Here is an 18,606-nt window from a genome sequence, read left to right as displayed (position 1 = left end):
AGATTATGCAAAGATTATTGACCAATTGTATTAAATCTATGTTTTCTTCTCAAACTACAGTGGTGTTTCTGTTTACATAGAAATATATTTGGATGCATGCATGTTGTGCTTTTAGATACCTTTTTCTGGTTATAGAGGAACAAGTAATCTTCCTTTGGAGAATATTAAAAATTATCAGACAGCTTCATGATAACAATGAAAGATTAAATACTGGAAAAGGGAACAGAATTGTTTTTTTCTATTTGTAACTCTGGTTTCCGTGCAGCTGTTTTTAAAATAGTGGGTTTTAAGGATTCTCAGAAAAAACTTGTGTTGGATCCTCAACTTTTAAGTATTTTCCTGATAAACTTGTGCTCAAGGAAAGAACCTAGAAAGTAAGAATGAAAGTCTCGTATTTAGTAAATAACTCATTTTTGATTATCTGTTAAGAACTTTCATGAAAACTTATTATGATTAACATCATATTAACATCATATATTTTCATTCTAAACATTCATTATAAATATGAACTCATTTGGATTGAAACCTCAACTGGGGACTGGAGAGATCCCAGGAACGAAACACATGCTTTACCTCACACTGTCCAGAATGTTCCCCCAGCCACTGAGCTGCATCCCACAGCAAGCACTAGTCCAAAAGATAAAAATAAAAAGGGGGAGAATGTCAGAGGATTTATTTTGAGGTTAAGTTAATGACTTGTATGTGCTTTTGTGACCAAATGCTATATTCTTATTTGAAAGTACTGTAGGACTAGGAGTACTTATTTAATCTTTTGAAAACCACACATGTGTATTCACATCTATGTCTACTATTTGGGAAAATATTAAATATTCACTCTTGATTTAATTTCTCCCTTGACATCGGGATGTCATTATAATATGTAACCTGTCAGACCAAGAATGTAATGATAAAACCACAACAGAAATGTTGACAATATACTTCTTTTTTGGAGATTAACTTTTAAGGTAGTGGTTTCAAAGGTGGGTTACTTAGATAATAATACAGTAAAAATGAAAGCTTAATACACTGGAATTTGAGATTGATAAATCACGTTTCACTACTTTTGAGTAATAAATAAATAGTATTTCATCTTGGTGAAATTGGTGTGGCCAATAAAGCTATTAATGGGAGGATGAAATACCTGTAGGCAATCTATCTCTTATGTTTTCTTGCACTGTATCTTTTTCTCTAGACGTATATTCTATGCTTCTCTCTTTACTCAAATATGAATCTTAGACTGACTTAGGATCATCAATTTAAAAAATGATGTTAGGACTATGGAAAAGTATGTGAAAACACATACATAACTTATAATGTTTTAGGAATATTGTGAATTATTTGAAAGGATCGAGTGATACAAGAAATGTGTAGGATATTTAATGTAACTAGCTATAGAAATTGTGGTACACCAGTTAAAATGTAGCTGAATTGGAAGCAGTATCAAATTTATATTCAGATGTGATTTAAACATTAGTGATGGTCTTCTATGTGGAATTCAGACCTCTTGCATTACTGATTTTGTTTTTGAGTGTAGAGAAATTTCATGTAAAATAAACAGAATTTCCTTTATTTGTAGTTAGTCATTTATTCCCAGTAAGGGGGCTGGAGGGGTCTCTAAAATGAATTTTGGTGTTCATTTGATGACATTTGCATGTTCAAGCATACGAAATACTTGACTTTGAAGGTGATTTTATTTTCTTTTTTTTCCATTTATTAAATCTTTTATTAGACTTTTCATTATTCATGCTTGTAAAGATCATAATAGAGATGTTGAGTAATGAAATTGTGCAAGTTTCCAAAAATCTTCATAAATCTCCATAAATTTGCTCTTTATGAGAAGTCAGCCTTCTTTTGGTCTGATTTTTATTCATATGCAACCAAATGTTAATATACTTTAATTAGAGCTAATATGATTTATCTCTTCACTCATTTTTTTTTGCTTTGAATTTTATCCCCTTTATTTCTTTTTTTTATGAGAATTATAATTTTTTTTTAAATTTTTATTATATCACCATGTGGACAGATACACAGTTTTCAGGTTTATGTCTCAGTTATACAATATTTAAACACCATCCCTTCACCAGTGCCCAAATTCCACCACCAGAATCCCCAGCATACCCCCCGCCCCCACCCCCCACTGTATAATTGATGAATTTCACTTCATTTTCTCTTTACCTTGATTACGTTCCATATTGCAAAACAAAACTCACTTTTGTTGTTGGAGTTCCCCCCCAAGAAAGACAGCCTTACTAAGGAAGCATTTGATAATTGGTTTTCCATTAAAAGATTGTATGTTTTCAGTTTTTAGAAAAGGTCACGCGGCCGCTAATGCAGCTGTGCGGTTTGGATGTGTTCCAGTCCCGCAACCTGGAGCCGTGTTAGTTGCTGCTCAGTGTCGCCAGGGCTCCATTTGGAGAAGGCGTCCCAGCTGTACCTCCTCCGTCTGGATCCCTGGTGTTGTTGGCCCGGATTCCGGTCCGGAGCATTTCTCCGGCCGCGTTGCTCACCAGACTGCCTGGCCTCTTCTCTATTCAGTGTCTGAAGGTGATTTTATTTTCAATTGACTATTTTAGAACTTGAAACTAAGATTTGGAGAAATTTAACTGTTATGCGTTTTGTTTCCTTTCCCTGTTGGTACATAACATATTATATGTGAACAACTCTTTACCACAAATACCTATGAAATTTCTTCTAAGAACATATGAGTATTACAGAGAAATCTTGCCTTTAGGTTTACTTATCATGAAGATTCTCTACAAGAGGACAACTAGCTAAGGTTACATTGTAGTTTAATTCCCTCTAATTTGTATAAATTTCAAAAATTTGTATAAATTTTATAAATTTGTATAAATTTCTTGGCATCTTTTTTTTCTTGAGATAAGTTTCTTTTTTATGTTCAGAAAAACTTCATTATGAGATTTAATTTGCAGTAATTTATATCTATTGTACACTCATTTTAAAAATTTTTTTAATGAATCACCATGAGGTACTGTTACAAACTTACAAACTTTTTTGCTTATGTTTCAGTCATATAATGATCGAGAGCCCATCCCTCCACCAGTGTCCATTCTCCACCACTCATGAACCCAGTATCTCTCCCCCCCCATCCCACCCCCACCCCACTCCGTCTCTGTGGCAGAGCATTCCAATTTGTTCTCTCTCTCTCCTTTTGGATGTTGAAGTCCGCAACAGGGGCATTGAGTGGCCATCATGTACAGTTTCTAGTCTACGTTCAGCGTGCATCTCCCTCCCTGCCCGGGATTTCCAATCACATTTTACTTGGTGTTCCTTTCTCTATCTGGGATGACTTTCCCCCAGTGTGTGAGGCTAGCTTCCAAGCCATGGAGCCAACCTCCTGGTATTATATACTACTATTCTTGGGTATTAGTTTCCTACTCTGCCATTTTATATTCCACAGATGAGTGCAATCTTTTTATGTCTGTCCCTCTCTTTCTGGCTCGTTTCACTTAGCATGATACTTTCCATGTTGATCCACGTATATGCAAAGTCCATGACTTCATTTTTTCAAACAGGTGCATAGTATTCCATTGTATAGATGTACTAAGGTTTCTTTAACCAGTCGTCTGTTCTTGGGCACTCGGTTTTTTTTTCCAGATTCTGGCTATTGTAAACAGTGCCACGATGAACATATAAGCGCAGATGTCATTTCGGCTGTACTTTTTTGCCTCTCCAGGATATATTCCCAGAAGTGGTATTGCTGGCTCAAATGGAAGCTCAATTTTTAATTTTTTGTGAAGTGTCCATATTGTTTTCCAAAGGGCCTGAACCAGTCGGTATTCCCACCAGCAGTGTAGAAGGGTCCCTTTTTGAGACAAGTTTCTAACGATACAAGATTATCACAAATTTTTAAAATGTCAGACCTGAAAAGAATCTGATTTTATTTGTCTTTCTTCTCTTGCTCTATAATTCTGTTTTCATGTTAACATCCAAATAAAATTGGTGATTTTATACCACCATGTATCACTTTAAAGAAACTTCCAAACATTATCAAATGTCATTATCTCCCTCAAGGTGCAGTTTAATGAATTAGTTGAATATATATATATATATATATATATATATATATATATATATATATGCCGTGACCCTTCAAGTAGCTCACTCCTCAGAGAAAACAACAAATTTTTAAAGCCTGTTTTGCCATGAAATAATTTCCTATTAATATTAGTGGGATTTCCAAAGGATTTCTTTGTAGAATCAAGTGACCTAATGTCATGGGAAAGTAAAGCTATAGTTGGCATTTCTCCCTCCAGTTGCAATTCAACTTGCTGCTTATTCACGCTCCATGCCAACTAAGCTCTAACTCCTCTACTCAGAGAAAAGTGCATTCTTAGGAGAGTGTGCTTTCCCATGGAAGTCAAGGAGACTGTTGAATGATTTAAATGATAGGATCAAATAACCCCAATTTTATTACGGGAAAGGCAGAAGTTTTAACTACGTTCTCCTGGTGCAGCTTAAGGAACTGTGTCAAAATGCCAGGCGCCTAAGCTCTAGCTTACGCCTTCTCGGAGAATCCTAAATTCTACAAAGTGTTTTTCCCAGTGTTTTAAATGGGAGTTTTGGTGGATTGCAATGATCACAGAACAACTGGACTCTCTTGGATAGCAAACAAAACAAAACAAAACAAAACAAAACAAAAACTCAACCAAATACCCCAAAACAAACAAAAAAAGAAAATGAGAAGATAGGAGGTCTCCCTTAATTATTAAATAAGGAGCTGCATATAAAAATAACATGCCTACGCTTTAGCTCAGTCTTTCTTAGAAGAGTCCATTCAGGAGAGTGATTTCCCCATGTGGTGGCAGTGCTCTACCTCACTCTTTCTTAGCCAAGTGTATCTTCATGCTAATTTCCAAGGGAGTTTCCATACAATTCAATGAATAAAACAAGCACCTCTAATTTTAAAATAAAATAAGGCAGAAATTAGATATTCTCACTATGATCAGAGTTCTAAGTACTCCAAATAATAGTAGTTATGCTAAGTTCTAGCTTATTTTTCCTTAAAAGAATGTGTTTTTATAAAAATGCATTATCCATTGATTTCAGTAGGAGTTTCCATGGATAATGAAAGGAACAAGTGGCCTCAGGCTTAATTTATTTATCTCTTTATTTTCATTTTATTTTGTTATCAACGCACTATTATTTACAAAGTAATTTATTGTTGGGTTCTGGACGTACAATGTCCAGCACCCTCCCCACAACCAGTGTCAACTTCACTCCACCAGGGTTTCCAGTTTCCCACCCACACACCACCTCTCCCCTCAGCCGGCCCTCTTGACAGGGACCTTTTAAAGTTCAGTTGTTAAAGCTTGGATCTCATAATTTCAATGCAGTTAACTCTGTGTTTTGGCTATTTACCACTGTTCCTGAATTCCCTGGACCCCTACACCCTGCCCCCTTGATTTCTCATCTCTCTTTTTCCCCTTCCATCCATTCTCTTTCCTTCTCCTGCCTATGCTCTGAGGCTAAGGGTGATCTGGCACAACCCACTTGTTTTTCAGTTTGCTTTTTATTTTTTTATTTAAAAAATAATTTATTTATTTTTTAATTAGTGAATCACCATGAGGGTACATTTACAATTTACACAGTTTCCTGCTTGTGTTTCCCTCATACAATGTTCAAGAACCCATCGCTCCACCAGTGCCCATTCTCCACCACCAATAAACACAGTATCCCTCCCACCCCTCAATCCCATCTCCCCCCACACCACTCTGCCTCAGTGGCAGGGTATTCTGTTTTGTTCTCTCTCTCCAACTGGGCGTTGTGGTTTGCAATAGGGGTATTGAGTGGCCATTGTGTTCAGTCTTTTAAACCATTGAATTACTACCAGAGGCAAGATGAAGATGTGGTATAATATCACACACACGTGGAATATTACATGCTAGAAGGAATAAAATCATGCAATTTGACACAACTGACACGGAACTGAGAGTTATAATGTTAAATGAAGAAAGTCAAAAGATGGATGAAAATAAGATAGAATTCATAAGAGACCCTAGTTTTTAATTGAAAGAAGCAAATGTTTAAGATTGTAACCAAAAGTGTAATTATAAATATTTTGCCTAAAGATATATTTGTTGTTCTCTATGTATTTTTTTAAATATTAAACCCATTTTATTTCTTATTCCATTCTTGCTTTATGGGAGGTGGGTGATAATCCAAATTTTCCAGCATCAATTCTTGACAAGTTTCCCCTGACTATATCACTTTGAGATCTTTGTCATGAATTAAATGTCCTGTAAGAGTGGGCTTTCTTTTTTATGAGCACTTTATTTTTCATAGTTGCTGAGTTGAAATTAATTTGAAGAGCTGTGATTTACAGGAGTACTGATAGATGAATCATGTGCAGAACAAGTGTCTTGTTTCAATTATTTTTAGCCTATCATTCTGTCTTTTTTATAGCCATTTTCTTTTTAACTGCGATATTGTTGATTCCAATGAACTTAGTATTAGACCTCCATTTATTCTCTCATTTGCTTTAGAATCCTTTTTTCATTTCACAAATTAAACATTGTTCTTTTTTCTGTTTTCCTGGAAAATATCACTGCTTTTTAGAAATAGAGATTGCCATAAGATGTAAGTTCCTTAAGGAAGATAACTGAATTTAACAATAGTTTGAAATTTTCAGGAAAAGTATGAGGAATATTAATGGTAATGTAAATGATACACCAAATGTCATGTTATTTTCACTTCACGACTCATACATGGTATGTTGAATAGAACCGGTAGTGGGATTTCTTAAATTTTGGCCCCTTCAGCTAAAATCCTGGATTCGTTTGTATATTTCATTGAACTGCATTGTAGCTACCATCGAAATCAATGGGAAAAAACCCTTTCTAAAAAAGAGGGGACTTTCCTGGCTTTGCTGTGTAGCTTCGATAATCAGTTTATTGAACTGCCCTTTCAGTTTGAATCTCCAAGAGTGTCTTATTTATCGATAAAACTGGGATGGCTAATATCAAAGTTCTCTTCGAAATATGTAGGCAAATTCACTTTCCAAGAAATGCAGTTTTCTCAAGAAAATATCAAAAATGACCTGGTTTCTAACAGCTGCATCGTATTCCATTGTGTAGATGTACCAAAGATTTTTTAGCCAGTCATCTGTTCTCGGGCATTTGGTCTTTTCCAAGATTCTGGCTATTGTAATCATAGTAAAGAGAAAGTAAAGTGAAATTTATTAGCTACACAGGAGGGGTGGGGGACTGGGGGGTGGAGGTTGGCTGGGGGGAGGTTTACCCTGGTTCTTGGTGGTGGAATACACACACTGGTGAAGGGATGGGTGTTCGAGCATTATGTAACTGAGACTTAAGCCTGAAAGCTTTGTAACTTTCCACATGGTGATTCAATAAAAAAAAATGAGCTGGTGTTTTTTTTGCACAGCTAGACTATATTATTCCTGACCCACACTATATTACAAGTCTCCAGCTCCATTGCTCAATGGATTTCAGTGCAAAACAAAAGCCATCTGACATGCATAGCTTCCCATATGTTCCCATGAGCACTACCAGAGGTTTTTTGAGTGCAAATGTAGGATTAAATCTTGAAAAGTACGTGATGTGGCCCCAAAACAAACATAGAAGTCTGAACAGAATGTGGAATGACAACAGAGTATAAGATAATCAGGGGAATAATGGGAATAATGTATAATAAGACATAAAACTCTGATGTGTAATAAGAAACACTTTACTTAGTAATAAAATACCTTTATACTTCACTGCATAAGAACTCCCCCACTCACCAGTTTGGTCAGAGCTGCTGTGACATCTTTGTTCCGAAAACTATATATGAATGGGTTTATAACAGGTGTCATTATAGTGTAAAAAACAGAGATCACCATGTCATTCTCAGGTGTGTGATAGGAGTTTGGAAGCATGTATGTGTACATAGCAGCCCCAAAGAAAATAGTAACCACAATTATATGAGAAGAACAAGTTACAAAGGCCTTCTTCTGGCCTTCTGCTGAGTTCATCCTGTAGATGGTAAGAAGGATTAAAAAATAAGAGCTTGAAATTGTTGCTACTGGTAAAAGAAGCATGAGGACACAGCATATATACATAATTGTCTCATAGAGGGTTGTGTCTGAACAAGAAAGCTTCAATAAAGCAGGGACCTCACAGAAGAAATGTTGGATCTCCCGGGATCTGCAGAATGGGAATGTCATGGTGACGGTTGTGAGCATGAACCCATCCACCAATCCCAGAAACCAGCAGGCAGACACTAAAAGGAAGCACATTTTTTGATTCATGAGAATAGAATAATGGAGTGGATGGCAGATGGCCACATAACGATCATAGGCCATGGCTGCAAGAAGGAAATATTCTGAACCTCCTACTGTCACATATAAGAACATCTGAATCCCACATTCAGGAGGTGAAATTGTATTTACACCTATGACTTGGTCCAAGAGCATCTTGGGCACCGTGACTGAAATATACATGACATCCATGAGAGACAACTGGCTGATGAAAAAATACATTGGCGTATGGAGTTTGATATCCCAGTGTATCAGAAGGATCAGAATGCTGTTTCCACACAAGGCCAGCAGGAAAACCACAAAAATGACGGCACAAAGAAGAGCTGGGTGATTCAATTGAGTGAAGAAACCCAATAGGATAAAATCTGAAGATCCAGTGTGGTTTAACCCCCAGCTTGTGTTATCCATGAGTATTGATCTATAATTCAATGAGAACTTTGAGTTAGTATTTAACTTAGGAAATGTGAGAACTCAAAATGTTTATTGTCCTTCATTAATTGTCTTCAGTGTGAATTTTCTTTATGTACATGCAGACCAATATAGTTTTTATTAACAAATACCATGGGCTATAATTTGGAATGTTTAAGTTCCTTTAATATATCAAATTGACTGGAAAATTAAGGAATCATAATGTTAGGTCAAAATATTTTCAGCTAAGGTCACAGTGATAGTACAGTGGGTAGGGTTCTTGCCTTGAATAGGGCTGACCCCAGTTCAAACCGGCATCCCAAAGGTCCCCTGTGCATTGCCAGGAACAGTTCCTTAGTAAGGAGCCAGGAGTAACCCCTGAACACTGCTGGGTGTGGCCCAAAAACAAAATAATTTTTTCAACGTCAATTATAGTTGAAAATAATTACTCTGGACAAGACCTGGGTGCTGAAAGGAGGTCAAGTGATATAGCATGATACTCTTTCAGTAACACAATTGCAAATCATAGTGCCTAAAAAAGGAAAACCAGAAAAACAAGAGAACAATCTCTGCTATAGAGGCAGGCTCCCTCTGGGTAATGAAGGGATACTGAGGACATGATGGTGGGAAATATACACTGCCAAAGGTCAGGTATTGGTACATTACATAACTGAAATTCAATCCTGAACAATTTCGTTAATTGTGTATCTCCTACAATTGGTTATATACAAAATTAAAGATTAAAAAATTATTAGTCTTTGGTAATAGATTCAAGGTCAGCTGAAATCTTACTAACTATGGAGGTTTACCAAATATGGAAACAATAGCAGAAAATGTATTTAAGACAGAGGCATGTTCAATTAATCTGTTGTTTAGCATTTGAAGAAAATGAAGTAGTTAAACAGTCGGAGATGTATTTCACAGGGGGAAAATTATTTTCAGAGGCAATTGGTCTTCAGATTGGGTAAAGAAGTCCAGTAGTTAAAATCGGAGCAGGGAATCTTAATGCACTTTGGTTATGATAGAGATGCAGCTACTTTTTACACCAAAAGTATTAATATTAATTATATTATAACCATTTTACATAAATATCAATATAACATTAATAATAAATAATTTAAACTTTCGTATAATTTGAACAAGTTCCATGTAAAATATTTGAGCTCCCTTTTCCTTCACAGGCATATTGTGCTCTGAACATGTATATTCAAAAGTAGATCAGAATCCTAACATTAGAATTTATCTAAGAGTGAACTGAAGCTCTGAGTTTAGTTTGCTTATAGATATGATACCTCTGTCCACTTTACAAAAAAGTTGAGAGTAAGAATAGTATTTTATTGAGATATGGTAAGGTTCAAATGAGGCAAAATATTGAGTGTGCTTTAGAACATTGAAAATTATTATTTAAAAATGTGTGCAAGAAATGATTCGTGCTATTCTTTGTTGTTGCTATTGTTGTTGTCTTTTATGGTTCACACTGAGTGGTGCCCTAGGGTTATTTCTGGCTCTGCCCTCAGTAATTACGCCTGGCAGTGCTCAGGGGACCAACTGGAACACCAGGGATTGAGCCTGGGTTGGCTGCATGCCAGGGAAACGCCCTACCTGCTGTTTGAAGGTCCTGCTATCATAGTCTTATGACATTAGATACAGACTTAAGTTGTCAGGTTTGTATGAAAGAATTCTATATACTATAAGCTTCTATATTTTTTAAATTTACTGTTTAATTGCATCACAGTGACGTACACAGTTACAAAGTTATTCATGATTAGGTTTCAGTCATGTAATAACACCAGTCTCTTCGCTAGTGTACCTTTCCCTTCACTCGTGTTCCAAGTTTTCTCTTGTCCCCTTGCTTTAATATATAAGCATAGATATATTAAGAACTATATAAGCATCGTGTAGTACATATACTACACTCGGATATATATATATAAATATATCAGGTACAGTATAAAACATATGTGTTAGTTACTTTATAAAAATGATATGTTTTTTTTGGGGGGGGTCACACCAGTCCATGCACAGGGGTTGCTCCTGGCTCTTCACTCAGGAATTACTACTGGCTGTGCTCAGGGGACCATATGGGATGCTGGGATTCGAACCCGGGTCGGCCGCGTGCAAGCCAAACGCCCTACCCATTGTGCTATGGCTCCAGCTCCTAAAAATGATCTTTTTATATGTATGTGCCAGTGTCTTCGTGTTCCTTATAGGAATCCTGTTTTGTCTCTCAAGTACAAGTTTTACAACTTCTCCTTTTCTCTTCTCCCACATACTATTCTTTTTTTTTTTTTTTTTTGCTTTTTTGGGTCACACCCAGCGATGCACAGGGGTTACTCCTGGTTCTACACTCAGGAATTACCCCTGGCGGTGCTCAGGGGACCATATGGGATGCTGGGATTCGAACCTGGGTCAGCCTGGGTCGGCTGCATGCAAGGCAAGCACCCTACCCGCTGTGCTATTGCTCCAGCCCCCATACTATTCTTTAATTGGGAAAAGATGTAGAATGTAACTGCCTTTGAAAAAACAAGAATTTACTCTGTTTGGTTTTCATATTCGCTACACTATTCCTTGCAGTAATCAATTTTCATGGAAAATGTAAGCAGAGAGCAAAACTCAGCAGCAAGGAGTCTTGATCACTCACTTAATTCATTGTTCTCAAATTTTTATGTGTTAGATACCGAAGACAGATTATAGTCCAATTAAATTGGTTACTCTTAAGGAGACCCACAGTCAGTTTATTCTGGCCCTGGTCATATAAATATGATTCAGTGTATAATTTTAAATGTTTACAAAATTAAAAAATAAAATTTAGTAGAAGAAATATATATATGGTATTTATTTTATTTTTTACTCCCAGCACCTGGTGATGCTCTGGAATTACTCCCAGCTCTGTTCCCAGTGCTCAGGGCACCATGGGATGATAGAGACTGAACTTGAATTTCCAGCAGACAGACCATCACTCAGTGCTTTGAGCTAGCTCTCTGGCTCCATTTGGCTTTTACTAATATATTCAGTAATAGTGCCACCGCTTTATCTTAACGAGATGAAAACTTTGCATCATTTTAATTTTATAGTAAATATGAATTTTTTTTAAAAGATGGATTTTATTTTACAAAAGGTTATATTTTGAAATGCAGGGACACTTCAAGGGAAAGTTTCATTACCTAATACTTTGTTTTACTAATAATTGTAAAGTATTGGTGATATATCTGTCAAGGTACATAAACCCAAAATCTGAAGTACTAAATCACAGAGAACTGAAAATAAATTTGAAACTTCAATATAAATTTTAGATAAATATAGGACACATTTTATTACAGAAAAATGCACTATATTTTCATATTCTATCAGCAGTGGCAGATAAAATATGAATGAGGGGCAAAATTAAAACACACAACAAGAAGAACAAAATCAGGAAGCAGTATCAGATGTAACAGCATAGATATGGTATCTAAGCCTGTAACTTAGTTTCTGAGAACACAGGATTCTGATGAGTATACTGGGAAATTTTAGACTACAATTAAACACCTTACAATTTGTGTACTCGTCACCCACAGACCATTTCATCTGGAAAACATAAGCTTCCATTCTATGAAAAAAATTATTCTCAAGAAAATATATAAAGAAGTGATGTTACTAGAGAAGTATAGGATGAGGCAAAGAAGGGAAGGGAACCAAATAGACAGTTGTAGAGTGATAATTGGTATTTCAGTTGCAGGAATCCTCAAAATAAAATATTTTAAACAGGCTTAATTCTAATATATATAAATTTTGTAGATAAATGTTTCCTCAACAAAAATTTTAATATAGTGTCATTATGATTTTTGATATCAGAAAACATTATTTTAAATACTGAAATAGATAAAATAGTATCTGGTCCACCGGTCCACGGTTGGAAGCTTGCTTGCCTCAGGTAGTGGGTAGAGGGTAGAGAAGAGACTACTATGACATGATCACTCTGGACAAGAATTGAATTCTGAAAGTAGGTAAAGGGCTATGCATATAACCTTTCAGTACCTGCTCTGGAAACCATAATGCCCAGGGAGAGAGAGAGAGAGAGAGAGAGAGAGAAAGAGAGAGAGAGAGACGGAGACAGAGAGACAGAGACAGAGACAGAGATAGTGACAGAGATACAAAGACAGAGAGAGACAGAGGGGGGAAGGAGAGAGGGAAGGACAGAGAGAGCTATAGCCAGCGAGAGCTTTAGAGAGCATGCGAGCGAGCGAGAGAGCGAGAGAGAGGGAGAGAGAAAGAAAGAGAAAGAAAAAAATGCCTGCTATAAAGGCAGAAAGCAGGTTGGGGGTGGGAGGCTGAAGGAGGGAAACTGGGGACATGGGTGGTGGGAAATGTACACTGGTGAAGGTACAGTGAGACCATTATATGATGGAAACCCAGTCAGGAACAACTTTGTATCTCAAGATGGTTTAATAAAAAAAAATCATTAAAATAATCGAAACTAAACAAGTGAGCAAACAAAAATGTAACCCATAAAATTCTTATACTGTGAGAAAGTAAAGCATTAGAAGAAAAGGGGTTGAGACGGGGAGTAAGCACATCATGTGAAGGGGTGATTTACGTGGTGTGAATATTACAAAAGAATATGTACAGGTGTTGAGATATGCCATATACCTAAAGCATATCTAATGTTATAAACAAATGTTTCACAAACTAAAACTTATTTCTTTCTATTTTTCTCATAACAAATCATAATATATCTTTGAAAAATTTAAAACAATAAACGATAGAAAAATGTAAAATGTTTAATATAGTATATTACAAGCAGAATTACCATTTGGCTTTTGTAGATCTGTTCACTATTCTGGATGAATCCATCTTCCTATGATCCTCAGCTCTCCTCAGACAGATAAATAGACTGTGGTCATTTAACAGTATAATGAGAAATGGTAGAGTGACATCATCCCTCATTTTGTAGTATCCACTTGGGTATTGGTTGATGCTTTTCATTTCATAGCTGTTTTCTGAGACTACAAAGCGGAGGTAGAGAAACTGAGAGGTTATGAAGCTAGAAGATAGCTCTCTTTTTTCTCATGAATTTTTGGAATCTGGAATTGGTGGTTACAAATATTAACTACCCAAACACAAGCTGAAAATCAACATCAACAATGAATTCATATTTAAGTAATATGTTAGTATTTATATGTCTATAAGTTCATTTGATATTTTTGTACGTGTATATGCCTTTATTTAAAGAATAGTTTTATGAGCCTATAGAGACAGTATAGCAGGTAGGATGTTTACCTTGAATGTGGCTGGCCTGAGTTCAATCCCCCGCACTGCATATGAGTCCCAACAGGTATGATTTCTGAATGCAGAAATAAATGCCAAAATAACCAAAATAAACCTTAAGAAACATCTGGTATGGCACACAACAAAACAAAACAAAACAAAACAGAATAATGTTATGAACAAATGGATGGTGTCTTTAATATATTCCACAAATCAAGACTAAATTTCATAGGCCTCATACAGTAATACCATAGTTTAGATGAAAACTAAGGGTGTCTGTTTTAAATATTTCTCCTTTTTTTTTTCTAGGTGGACAATTTCATAAACATTTAATTATATACTATAGTGATAATTTTTATCATATTTATTTTACAGAAATTATAAAAGACATCAACGAATCCATGTTGTGTTAAAATAAAATACAGTTACAAATAATTTGTATCTATGTCAAAAGTGTATTTCCCATTGCTCAGAGTCAACTGAACATTCACTGAGTATGTCTTTCCATGTAGATTCAATGATAATAGAAAGAGTATTCATAGGAAATGATAAAAGTAAATTGAATCATTAACGAGGAGCACAAAACTTGCCCATATCCTTTGCCACAGAACATATCACCCCTGATTCGACTTAGACAGATTCTGCCTTTTCACTACTTTTTTTTTTTTAAATTTATTTATTTTTAATTAGGAATCACCGTGAGGGTACAGTTACAGATTTATACACTTTTGTGCTTATACTTCCCTCATACAAAGTTTGGGAACCCATCCCTTCACCAGTGCCCATTCTCCACCACCCGTAAACCCAGTGTCCCTCCCACCCTCCCCAATCCCATCTCCCCCCCACCCCACCCTGCCACTGTGGCAAGGCATTCCCTTCTGTTTTCTCTCTCTAATTAGCTGTTGTGGTTTGCAATAAAGGTGTTGAGTGGCCGCTGTGCTCAGTCTCTAGCCCTCATTCAGCCCGAAACTCCCTTCCCCCACATGGCCTTCGACTACAATGTAGTTGGTGATCACTTCTCTGAGTTGACCTTTCCCCGGAACGTGAGGCCAGCCTCGAAGCCATGGAGTCAACCTCCTGGTACTTATTTCTACAGTTCTTGGGTGTTAGTCTCCCACTCTGTTATTCTATATACCATAGATGAGTGCAATCTTTCTATGTCTGTCTCTCTCTTTCTGACTCATTTCACTCAGCATGAAACTTTTCATGCCCATCCACTTGACTACAAAATTCTTGACCACGACTCAAGACCCTAGAAAAGGACCAGAGAAAGGACCCCAAACCAGACCGAAGGAAAGAAATAATAAAAATTAGAGCAGAAATTAATGACATCGAAACCAAAAAAACAATCCGAAAGATCAATGAAACAAAGAGTTGGTTCTTTGAGAAAATAAATAAGATTGATAAACCGCTAGCAAGTCTCACAAAGAAAGAAAGAGAGAAAACTCTAATAAATCGAATCAGAAATGAAAAGGGGGACATCATAACAGAAACCAGTGAGATTCAAAAGATCATTAGAGACTACTTTGAAAGTCTTTACGCCACAAAAAAGGAGAACCTAAAAGAAATGGATGGATTCCTTGATTCCTATAATCTCCCAACACTGAAGAAAGAAGACCTGGAATACCTGAATAGACCCATGAATGTTAAGGAAATTGAAACGGTAATCAAAAACCTCCCCAAAAACAAAAGCCCAGGCCCAGATGGTTTCACTGGCGAATTCTTCCAAACATTTAAAGAAGACCTATTGCCTGTTTTCCTCAAACTTTTCCAGGAAATTGAAAAAACAGGAACTCTCCCAAACAGTTTCTATGAAGCACATATCTCCCTAATACCAAAAGCAAACAAAGACACCACTAAGAAAGAAAATTACAGACCAATTTCCCTGATGAACACCGATGCAAAGATCCTCAACAAAATACTAGCAAATAGGATCCAACAACTCATCAAAAAGATCATACATCACGACCAAGTGGGATTCATCCCAGGGATGCAAGGATGGTTTAACATTCGGAAATCAATCAACATAATCCAGCATATCAACAAAAGTAAAGATAAAAACCATATGATCATATCAATAGATGCAGAGAAAGCATTTGACAAGATCCAACATCCTTTCATGATGAAAACCCTCGCCAAAATGGGGTTTGGAGGAACTTTCCTCAAGATAGTCGAAGCCATCTATCACAAGCTACGGCAAGCATTATCCTCAACGGGGAAAAACTAAGGGCCTTTCCTCTGAGATCAGGCACAAGACAAGGATGCCCACTCTCACCACTCCTCTTCAATATAGTACTGGAAGTACTTGCGATAGCTATTAGACAAGAAAAAGAGATTAAGGGCATCCAGATAGGAAGGGAAGTAATAAATATTTCTCCTTTTAAATTGCTATTTAATAGATTACTGATTGAGTTTTATTTGTTCACTTATAGTTATGTTCCTAATATTGCATTTGTGTTTTAAGCAACTCTTTTTAATTAATATGCCAAGAAAATAAATATACACAAATATATAAAAAGAAAATTACAAGGATTATTTAAAAACTCAATGAAAACTCACTTAAGAATTATACAAAAAATTCTTTGTGAATTAAGATAGTCTGACAGATGAATGGAATAGAACTGAGATCCCATTGATCAATCCTCAGATATAGAGACAGTTAATCTATTACAGAGGAGTTGAACGTATGAGTGGATCAAAAACTCTTTTAAAGAAATGTTGTTGGAAAATTGGATAAACCCCTATAGGGTAAAACAGTAAAACTGGATCCCTATCTCACACCATGCAAATGAAACTGAATTTAAATGGATCAAAATCCTAGATTTTTTATATCAAAAACTAAAAAGTACTTTGATGAAACATAAGCAGAACTACTCGGGATCTGGACATCAATGATGTTTTCAATTACTTGATTCCACTGGAAATGATGAGAAAAAAATCAGCAAATGGAATATGAAGTGAAAATGTTGCACATGGCAAAAGAAACTATAGCTAAAATAATTAGACTAGGCAATATATTCTCACAAACAATTCAGATGAATGAATAGCATTCAAAATCTGTCAAGCTCTTGGGCCAAGAGAATTAGTAGAGCTTGCAGGGCACTTACCTTCTATGTGCTGATCCTGGTTCCATCCCCCCATCCCACTTGGTTTCCTGAGTCCACCAGGCATAATTCCTGAATGTAAAATTAGGGAATCCCCTTGAGCACTTTGGGTGTGACCCCAGAAACCAAATGAATCAATAAATGAATCAATCCATTTTATATACCCAAACTTTAACAACTGACCCTAGAAAGATGCCTGTGAAGAGGGCTGGCTGGAGCTGGGGTGGCTGGGAAAATATGGGCAGAAACTGAAAACGTTGTTGGAGTGAGTTTGGCCCTGGTGGTGACATTGGTGCTGTAATATTGTATGTGTACTATTCAACTATGAATAGATGTATACCATGGAATTTTAATAAAACCTTTAAAAAGAAATGTTAATAACAACAAACTCTGAACATTATATAAAGCTCAGTAACCAAAAGACAACAAGCCACAAAAAACTGGGAGAAGGGTTGAATAAACACTCCACAAATAAGTCATATTGGAAGTGAACAAGTTTATTAATAAAGCACTCATTATAGAAAAAACAGCCAAAAACAACAAAGAAGTACAACCTCACACCTCTAATATGACTTATAGAAATATATATAATACAATACTTATTTTGACAGGTACCTGAACAAAATGGGAAATCTCAATCACTGCTCATTGGAATTTCACCTGATCCAACCACTATGGAAAATATATATATTTCTGAAAATATAAGTTTTGTACTCTAATTGGATTCAGTTATCTCATGACTAGGTCCTACACCCAAACAAACATTAATTAAAAAGTAGTTATGCACCTCCATTTCCGTTGCAACTCTTAGCACAATATGAAGAATATGGAAACAAGACAAATGTCCATCAGAGATAATCAGATGATGAAGTTTTGGTATATACAGACAGGAAAATACTATGTTTCCACAAGAAAGAATAAAATTGTGCAATATGTGGCAACTTGGCTGGAATTGGAGACTATCATGTGAGAAAAATTAGGAAAGGCTGAAGGACAAATATAGGATTATCTATGCATGAGTGGTATATAAAGAAATAAATTGTGAATATGAAGAAATTGATGACAAACTTTGAATCCTGAAAAACAGTTCTGAGAGTATCGATTGGAGGTAACATGGGAACATAGATGGATAGTCTGGATGGTGCTAAGGGAGGTTATAGGATGCAACAAAACCAAAAGTGTCAATTAACAAGGAATGGAGTTGAGAGGGAGGGAAGGAAGGTTGAACTGGAGGTGACATTGGGACAGGGGTTGAAAGTCATGGGCACTTTTGTGATGGTGTTATGCATTAATACCATAAACTTGAACACTATTAGAACCCTATTACCTAAACTCAAGCCACGTATCGGTAATACTAAACAATGCTCCCCGAAGAGAGTGATGCAGAGCGAGCCTGGATGTCTTCATTGAGGCCCCTCAGAGCAGGGATGGGGGAGGGAGAATGTGTGTGTTGAGTTTCCCTCCTCGTCCCAAGCAAAGGCCCGGCAGCTGAAGACCTCCGGAACCCAGCCACAGCCATGCTCAAGGCCATTCTCCACACATTCAGACAAGCCTCACATATGAAGGAACCAG

General features: G+C 36.4%; 1 protein-coding gene across 1 annotated transcript; it reads right to left on the bottom strand.

The window, feature by feature from the left end:
* Window positions 1-7,732: 7,732 nt before the first annotated feature.
* Window positions 7,733-8,683, bottom strand: LOC101542386 (olfactory receptor 2T29-like). The gene has a single exon (XM_004622576.2). It carries the CDS (start codon window positions 8,681-8,683, stop codon window positions 7,733-7,735), a length of 951 nt encoding a protein of 316 aa, XP_004622633.2.
* Window positions 8,684-18,606: the final 9,923 nt, after the last annotated feature.

The sequence above is a fragment of the Sorex araneus genome, chromosome 6 (assembly GCF_027595985.1).
Source record: "Sorex araneus isolate mSorAra2 chromosome 6, mSorAra2.pri, whole genome shotgun sequence".
Lineage (NCBI taxonomy): Eukaryota > Metazoa > Chordata > Mammalia > Eulipotyphla > Soricidae > Sorex > Sorex araneus.
This window is presented reverse-complemented; position numbering and strand designations above follow the sequence as displayed.

Excerpts from the sequence above, each read along its gene's own strand:
- LOC101542386 (XM_004622576.2), bottom strand. The coding sequence starts at position 8,683 with ATGGATAACACAAGCTGGGGGTTAAACCACACTGGATCTTCAGATTTT.